The sequence below is a fragment of the Phallusia mammillata genome, chromosome 1 (genome assembly GCF_965637545.1).
Source record: "Phallusia mammillata chromosome 1, kaPhaMamm4.hap1.1, whole genome shotgun sequence".
NCBI classification, from domain to species: domain Eukaryota; kingdom Metazoa; phylum Chordata; class Ascidiacea; order Phlebobranchia; family Ascidiidae; genus Phallusia; species Phallusia mammillata.
The window spans coordinates 21701214-21710403 of NC_137252.1; the positions used below are offsets into that span (position 1 = coordinate 21701214).

The following is a 9190-nucleotide window of genomic DNA, read 5'->3' on the forward strand; positions in this document are numbered from 1 at the left end:
TTCCTTTTGCACACATTGTCAAATATATTGCAACAGTTCATCAAAAACGAATTAAACAACGTTAAAAACAACAAGCATACGTTACACGTGACAAAATGTAATGAAATGCCACGAATCGATTAAAATACATTTTACATCAATTATTCTTGAAACATTTATTTATTGTTAAGTTTTTTCATGAATTCATCATTCGTCTAAAGTGAACAAAACGACCTAGTTGGCACTAAGTGAACCAATGCACACAAACGTGATACAGACGACATATGTTTGATGACACACAAAAAGTGTAATCGTACGGATTACCCTCGTTTGCAACCAGCTTATATGGGAGAAGCTTTATGGAATTTAAGGGCTGTGATGTACTCAGCGGATCTATAATCACTTCAAAATCCTTTTAGATACTTTTAGATACGAAAATAGTTGTTAATAATTTTACCATGTCTTGTATCACTGCATTATACCCTAAAACACGACTAACATATTATGTATCGCAAATAACGCCCCCCAAAACGTTATTGCTATAAAAACAGCAAACAAGTGAAAGAAGTTTAAGATTTTCCATTAACTGAATTTTACAAAGTAATTGCAGTTGCGTAAAAGAAGAAAACTCACCAAGCAAGGAAAGCAACTTTGCAAGAAACAAAATCAATAAAAAATCACAAAAAGATAAATTTACATGGTAATAGAATTAATATGATTGAATTCTCACGAGCAAATAAGCTACTTATAGCCGCACGACGAGAAAAGATATCACCAGCAAATAAAAATGATCATATGGTTTCATTATTAACTGCGATTACTGTTCATAAAACTGAAAATTTCACAACGACAAATAGGACCAAAATAATTATAAACGAAGCAAGCAATGGTAAAAGTTTATTAAGTAGAGAACAGTAAAGAAAAACAAGCCATACAATCTGAAAATATAAATTCTGATCTGATTTTTTTTCAAACTTCTTCTAGAGAAGGTATTTAGGAATACGAAGACCCGACAAAAGTGTAAGACCCCCTCCGTGGTAAAATGGATTAACTGCTGCACATAGAGGGTCACTGAAGTATTCAACCGTGTATGTGTAAAGAATTTCTTCATTCTTGCAGTCGGTAAAGCGAATAATTCCTGTGCAAATACGAATTTTGTTGTCTTAAAGAGTTGTGAATGTTGGGTTTGTGAATAAATCAGTACTGTTTTGTAACTTATCCTTTTTAGGTATTTAAATGTCACCGCCAAATCGCAAATACAAGTTGAAATAAATCTTGAAGTGTCATGCTAATAATCAAAATTCTGTTCTGTAAATAGAATATTTTACAGAAAATAAGTGAATCAACCAACCTGCGTCGTAGTCAAGAAAAACTCCCACACGCTTTAAAAATTGTCTCGGATCACTGAGTTTGGGCGTAACTACGAACGCTTCACCACCACTTCGCACCTAAAACAATACATGATTTCAGGGTTTTTTTAAGGTTTGGTTTGGGTGACCGCTAGGTAGTTTTAAGAGACCGCAAGTGTTTCATTTAAATACCAAAAAATAGCCATATTTGCTTAAACGAATTATTTATTAGGCTACTGTAGTTGCAAGTCCAAATTTTGGGAAACCGCTGGAGAAATTTGGGGGACCGTTTCGGATTTACACTGCATGATTTTACAAAATAGAGCACCGAACAAAACGTGGGTTTTACTAGTTAAGTAGGCGATTGAACTTCAAAAAACACTAGTAAATTGGTTGTCGACCCATCAGTTCGAGACGGTTAAAATAAAAACTGTTTTTGTGGACACAAGATTTATCCAATCATATACCTTGTACTCGAATTTTGCCGCATTGTAATGCAAAATCCACGAAACTTCATTGCTACCGAGCCAACTGTTCCTTGCAATGTTTCTTGAAGCCACTCCCACCGCCCAACCATCGCGGTTTACGGCAACTTCCCAATAATGCCTGCACGAAAACGAAAAATCTCACATCACTTTCCAACTCCAAATTTTCAAACGAAAGCAGCCATCTATTTTCTTACAAACCACAAGCGTCAACGCCATTACCATTACGATAAAGAAATGGTGACGCAACTCAATTGTTGTCAAATCGATAGTCTTATTATGTTTGCTTAGGCCGAATAAAATCTGACATTGAATAATATTTGTAATGTACGAAGAATTTATTCGTAAAATGTATGTCGGATAAAAGATTTTTTTCCATATTTGAAGTTGCGAAATTCGCTTCGATGTGACTGGTGCCTAAACTGTGGACTGCTACTTGGGTGAATGGTTAGTTTGGTATATGCACAGAAACGTAATCTGATGTTGAAATGGTGACGCAACTCAATTGTTGTCAAATCGATAGTCTTATTATGTTTGCTTAGGCCGAATAAAATCTGACATTGAATAATATTTGTAATGTACGAAGAATTTATTCGTAAAATGTATGTCGGATAAAAGATTTTTTTCCATATTTGAAGTCGCGAAATTCGCTTCGATGTGACTGGTGCCTAAACTGTGGACTGCTACTTGGGTGAATGGTTAGTTTGGTATATGCACAGAAACGTAATCTGATGTTGTTTAAAAGCACAATTCGTACTGGGTAGTCTACTCTTCGCCACATCTAAAGCTGTATGCATTATTGGCAGGCCTGTGCATTTTTGTTGTTTGTAAATCATTATCACAGATTTCAAAACTGGCAAAAATCAAAGAAACAAGAAGAAACATTGCAAACGTAAAAAAAACAGTCAGCCGAAAAGTTAGCAGATGGCTAATGTAAATGTCAGCAATGAAAACGAACTTCGTTTAACGAAGGTATCTATTTCGTTGTGCCAGTTGCAGACGCCCTTGTTTGTTATCAAGGTTTAAACTTGATAATCCACTTGGTTTTCCAATCTAATTAAACATACTTTTACCGTTTATATAGAAGTACAAACTAACAATATGTAGGAATGCCACAATAAAAAACTGAAACAATAGCTACCTGCCAGAAAAGAACGAGATATTTCCCAAAACGTTTAACGCGAAAGTGAATCGGGATGGTGATTTCGGACTCGACGAAGCGCAATTTTGCTCTCCCGGATAAAATACTGTGTTAGCATCCGATGAAAGCTGTAACTTCGAATGAGCGGTACTCATGTCAAAACTAAATTTGGCCGGAGCTAAATAAAATAATATTGTTGTTACGTTTCTGCTCCCATATCGCCCAAAAAGATTTCCTCAAAAAAGTAACCAATGATCGAGCGTATACAAAATTAAGTAATATCATGCATGTAGCATGTCGGCAGCAAAAAATATTTTTGTGACTATGGGACAAGTTTAAGTTTACTGCGAATTCTGTATACGAATACGATAGTATAATACACCATTAACAGTACTATGCAATGTAATATTCCGAACTATGCTGATTTAAAATCTGCCTTAAGCAATGTCGTGTTAAAATGATAACGGTTACCTGGCGATGTCGTAAAACACCCAACCTCACTCCAGTTTTCAGTTGAATCACCGCAAAATCGAACCTTGAAAAAGATTTTTGAATTCCATGGTAGATCAGTCACTGTGTGTTGCTTTTCCAATATCCCATCTTTGAAACTAGTAGGTAATCGTGTTAATAACTGAATGCATTGATGGATTAAGCTTAACATTTGTGCTTTGTTGGACAATGTGCCTGATTAACCCCTGTCATTAATATGTCATTAATAAAATAGTCAATCGCTTCATAGACAATAGAAAATAGTTTTCGTCGACAGGAGGTTAATTTGAACCGCAGAACATATATGTTCTATAAAATGATTATAATCAGTAGATCTCACAAAAGTTACAACCGAAAAACCCACGCTTATTATTATAGGACGGTGTTTTTCAACCGTTTAAGAGCCGCAGAACCCTTTTTGTGATAAAAAACCCACAACCGAAAAAATAGCTGACACCGGCTAGCTGGAATATATATATAAATATATATATAGCCAGCGATTAAGAGTGATTTGCAAGTCTGCACCATCGTGTTAAAAAAAAGTTGGAAATAACTGTTGTTGAATATATACAAATGTTTTCATAACAGCCATATTATCAAAGAATATTGAATAACTACCTTGTACACGACGGTTGCTCCAACCTACTATGTATTTACTGTGAAATTATTTGTATGTTTGTTTACAGTGTAAGTATCAATTTAACAAAAAGTTGCTTTTGTCAGGCCTGATTCGGCAAAAAGGGACAAAAAGCAATACGTACTTCTCTACGGCTATTCCTCGTTTCAAGTACCACCATTTCAATTCGTAACTCCCCGATTTTAACTGCCTGTAATGCCACCTTACAACCACACAGTTACTTGAGATTTCGTCGTCAGGATGCGCTGCTAAGATCACAGGATATAACGGGGAGGACTCTTAAAAATAAAACAATATGTGCACATATATTCCATTGCATATTAATCATAATTTTTGACAAATACAAGATAAACAAGATATTCAATTCAATTAAAAACGTTAATGAGAGTTTTGGAGTTTGAGTTTAATAAGTGGATTTATATGTGAAAACCAAAATTACTATGTCTATGTTCGTTATAATTGTTAAACAAACAAAGTACCAAAAGTAAAAACCGAATGACCCAAATAGATTAAGTGCAACAAACTATGCCAGAGCGGGTCAGCAGCTGGCTTTATAAAGCAATATTGCCTTGCATGTACTTAGGATTTGTTGCCAATTGTTGATCGATTTTTGACATAAACACACCTGCCTCAATCGAGAAATCAATTTGCTCAATAAACCGCTCAACCGAGTTCAAGGGAATGCGCGCGTCTGTGTTGCAAGCTGTCGGTAGATCAGGGGTTTGCAGTTCGCACGCCATCGTAAGTCTGTTAAAACGATTTTGGGTCGTCAATGTTGTTTAGTGATAGGTAGTAAATTTGTCACTTCAATTTTTTTCAACTGGCAAAGAAATCAATCGTTTTTGTACAAAGAAAGTACACGTTAAAGAAATGAGTTGAAATCTGCCCAAAAGGTTATTGCAAATTAAGATACCAGTAATTTTAAAACTTGCTTTGGAAAACGTTTTAACCACAATATTTTTTGCGGCTATTTTTTCAACTTAAACCTTTGTTTTAATTCCCGAACAGCGTTTTCACGAAGACTTTCTTCCGATTCACTTCGAAGACGTTTGGCAAAGCTGAGAACTCCCGAGATGAGTTTCAAGTTTCTTCTGCACACTTCCATCTGCTCCTTATGGTCCCCAATTCTCTTCTGGTTTCGAATCTGTGATAACCACATGTAACCACAAAACGTAGATTTGAGCATTAACGGTAACATTTAGTGAAAGGAAAAAGTTAGTGTTGAGGAAACAAATTATTCGATAAACGCTAGGATGTTGACAACGTGATTTATCCAACACTCGACCTGTGTATTTTTTTCTGAGTTTCGAGAAAATCATGTTGTTTTTCGTTTCAATTAATTTACGAAAACGTGAGGTAATTCTAAAGTTCGTTTTTTCGGTGTACGTGGCTTCAATATACCCAATACAATCTTTCATACAATAATATTTTTTTTTAAACTCTCACATTAATGGGATGCCTGTACTGAATATTGTGTTTTCAGATTCCACTTAGATTTTGAAATAAATTATTTATTGTGGCTATTACGCGAAAATAGATAATACGTGTTTTTGTCATGCACACGTGTATAAGCTCAGTCTGTAAGCGCGTGGGATTAAAATATACGACGCTTTGCTGCGTAGAGAACAAAAATATTTTACGATTTAATACGATATAGGCCTACCTGTCTCGTGTATTTGAGTGCAATAGAGTACTAACTAAACCGTTGCATAAATATATGTGTTTTTTATGTTTTTGGAATGTGGGTTACCTTTAATTTGTCGCATAAATCGGACTGTCTTCGATGCAACATAGAAATCGAATGAGCGACGTCACGCTTTAGCTGTTTTTCCTGTTGGTCTGCCTCGTTCTGTTCGGCAAAAGTGATTAAGTTAGGAAACAATGATTTTCAATGAACTTTTTCTAATTACCAAATACTACTTTCACTTCTAGAACAGATGTTTTTAAAAATGTTACAAAATTCCACAAAGATACAATTAAAGCTCTCTTTTCTTTGACATATTTTTAATTTAAATAACAATCTTTATTAGAAACTGGTTGGAATACTCCTTATTTTTGCTTTGCTTTATGGAAACCTGTATTGCAACTTTACCTCAATCAATTTCAGATTTCGTTGAAGCGTTTCAAGTTGACCTTGATTTTCTTTCATTTTACCCTCGAGAGCGTCAATTTGGTCGCTGGTGTACTCCCGGAAAACGCCAACGACTTGCAAGAAAAAATCCTGACAGAAAGCAAAATTACTGTACTAAACATTTTTGTATGAAAACAAGAAAAGAAATGAAAAACAAACCAAGTTTTACAAACAAGATGTGTATTGCACAGACATGTACAGGCACGAAGGTGTAGGTATTGTTTCATTCATTAAAGGTGATTAAAGATCGCACAAAAAATATCATTAAAAAACAAAATAGCAAGGAACGTAGGTTGATTCTTAACATTCTGATTTCTTGCTGTATTTTCCTGCACAGGTTATTGATTGCCCACTGACTAAACGATCAAGGCGGTGAACTAACACACGCACGTTTGGTGGGCTTTTAGATTCAGATTTCTTGCCAGACGACACCAATGCATTATTCATATTTCCGAGATTAACATTATCAACTGGTTTTATCGGCGATTTGGAAGCCTCGATCGGTGCTGATCAATATGTCGGTTAAACAAAATGAGGTGAATATCTATTGGCTATTACAAATGTACAAAAAATCCTTCTATTGCGTACTTGTAACTTGTGTGCTTTCTTTTGGATTTAAATAAAATCACGATGTCGGGTGTATATAATTTAAAAGTTGTATGTTTGTGATTAGCGTACATTTTGATCCAAACATGTGATGAGTGTCATGACTATGAGGTTGCATAGTCGAACTTAATGCGGTTGTGTCTTTGTAAAATTGAATAAACCCTTGCAAAAAACCAGCCATCCTAGACAAATTTTAAATGTTTCAAATAGAAGATAATGAATCCTACCCACACGTAATAAGATACACTATATTCATCGATTGATTTTGTTACTCGGAAAATAGTTTCCATTCTCAAATATGAGTAGTAAGATTGTACTCTAAACTAGTTTAAAGCTCACAGAAGTGTGAAAAGTGTTCTAGTTTTCTGTCAATCTGACATTTGTCAATTACTGAAGTCATTAAGAAAAGACAAACAATCAATACTTCACGTCACGCTGCGTGGTAGAGAGTGCGGCAATTACCGATACACCGAAATGCTTAACAACCATGGTAAGACAAAAATACACTTCTCCAATATAAAAAGGAAGCAGAAAAATTTGACAGACATTTAAACAGTTGTTTACTTACTCGTGCGGCTTTTAATATCAATTAAATTTATGTTGGAAATGTTTTCTGTGCTGTTTTAAACAATTAAAACTCTTAATTGCTTTACGATAAAAAATGTCAAAATTTGAAAAAGGCGTGCTTACTATATCCTCTGCGTTGGACGACGTGCTGGCTTTTCTGCCGAAATCAAACGCACTTTGGCCCTCTCCAGGAGTAGTCGAGTATTCAGAGTCGTAACTGGAGTACGCTGACTCGCTTGAAGAAGTCAACTCCTTTGGATATGTGAACTCAGTATAGTTGTAGTTCGGGTCAATCATTTTAAGCGATCTCGGGGACAATGGTGGGAGCTTTTTAAAGTATGGGCTCGAACATGGCGATGTACGAGCCACGACTGGTTTTGGTACATCCAAACCATTTTTTGGTCTCTCTTCGCCATTACCTAACATCGATCCTTCACTCCGATCCATTATCTGAATAATTGAGTTCCCCTACTGAACAAACAGTTTTCGTAGTCACTTTGGCACAGTAGACTTTTTAAGATTCGATACCTACATAAAGGATTTAAAATTTATTGATTCTCATTGCATGATAAATATAGTGATTACAACCCGTTCCCATAAAAAGGCTCGCTCTAAAGTCTAAAAGGTTTGGTGACACGGACATTTGGTCCTCGAACGTATATGTTTCGTTCTGGACGTAACTGCTTGAATAATGCATGCCGTGCTATTTTGTTGCGGTCCAATACTTCCTTGCTAAACAAAACTATGCCGCACATCGCATAAAATCTAAACACATAGCTACCAGCCTACCACATATTGCAAAATAGCAGCACACAAAATACATGCTTTCTGTACACCGTTATGTAAGTTGCCACACACGCATACAATGCTCATTGTTGACCATTTAACAATTAATCGTTGTCGTAGGACTGTACTGGCAACCTTTCTCTGTTCCTTACCTGTTTTACCTACTCTTGTATAATGAAAAGCGCACTGAACGATCACTACACAGCAGGTAAATGACATAACCCAGAGTATAATAGAATCTATTTCTGTTACTGCTTTTATTGACAAAAGCCTCACTGACTACAGGCTACGGCTCGACACTCCTCAACGCCATGCCTACGGCACGTATACTTTGGACTTGTGTGGTCCCAAACCATATTTTGTTGGCCTATTTTGACACATTTTAGTGGCTGTATGCGTCAAGAAATTTCGTCGTTTTAAACGTAAAGCTGTCTTTATACCCCGTAGGCGCAGGTTTGGTGCGCCACAGTACAGTTCGTTCCGCTTGAGACAACGCGCCAGTAAACATAAACTTATATATAATCTGACTGCAAATGGTCTAAATCTAAAACGCATTTTCGAAACTAAAACATGAACTAACAGTATTTAGTATAATGAAATGAACTTGTCAATACAACAGGTTTAAGTTAATCAGTAAGGACATAAATCTGCCTCGACACGGTGTACTTGTTTGTTTTTCGTCGCATCGGCAAACAAGACGCTACAATAGCCAAGCTCTTTGTTGACCTAGGCTTATTGCCGACACATACAGCAGCAAATCACGGTAGTACGTGTACCTGTTTTGATACGTTCTATTGCAAGTGACTGATAATGCTTTTAGTGCGCTGAATTGAAGGCCAGAAGCCACCATAATAAGCAGGTTACTTAAACAAGACATCCAATTTAAAATATTCCTCCATGATTAACTGCACCCTTTGCATGCTATCTTGGCTTTGTATCGGCCTCTCTCACTACGACTTTTAATACCAGATAGACTTATTTTATGTCCTGTACAAGTATTTTTTGCTACATTACTGACAT

The 9190-nt window shown here is 36.0% G+C and overlaps 1 protein-coding gene across 1 annotated transcript; it reads right to left on the minus strand.

Moving 5' to 3' along the window:
• Positions 1-7907, minus strand: LOC145208679 (E3 ubiquitin-protein ligase Midline-1-like). The gene is made up of 11 exons (XM_080078993.1): positions 7508-7907; positions 6173-6301; positions 5831-5929; positions 5067-5224; positions 4706-4827; positions 4205-4358; positions 3426-3562; positions 2955-3132; positions 1796-1934; positions 1331-1427; positions 1-1117 (listed from the first exon to the last, which is right to left on the minus strand). The coding sequence occupies exons 1-11, from the start codon at positions 7829-7831 to the stop codon at positions 960-962; spliced, it is 1695 nt and encodes a 564-aa protein (XP_079935119.1). The 5' UTR covers positions 7832-7907; the 3' UTR covers positions 1-959.
• Positions 7908-9190: the final 1283 nt, after the last annotated feature.

What these genes read in the sequence shown, in the direction of transcription:
- LOC145208679 (XM_080078993.1), bottom strand. Translation starts at nt 7,831, where the DNA reads ATGGATCGGAGTGAAGGATCGATGTTAGGTAATGGCGAAGAGAGACCA. An exon ending in ATTTATGCGACAAATTAAAG is followed by an intron (nt 5,225 to 5,830) that starts GTAACCCACATT and finishes TGGTTATCACAG; the next exon opens with ATTCGAAACCAGAAGAGAAT. An exon ending in TGATTTCTCGATTGAGGCAG is followed by an intron (nt 4,359 to 4,705) that starts GTGTGTTTATGT and finishes TTTATTTTTAAG; the next exon opens with AGTCCTCCCCGTTATATCCT.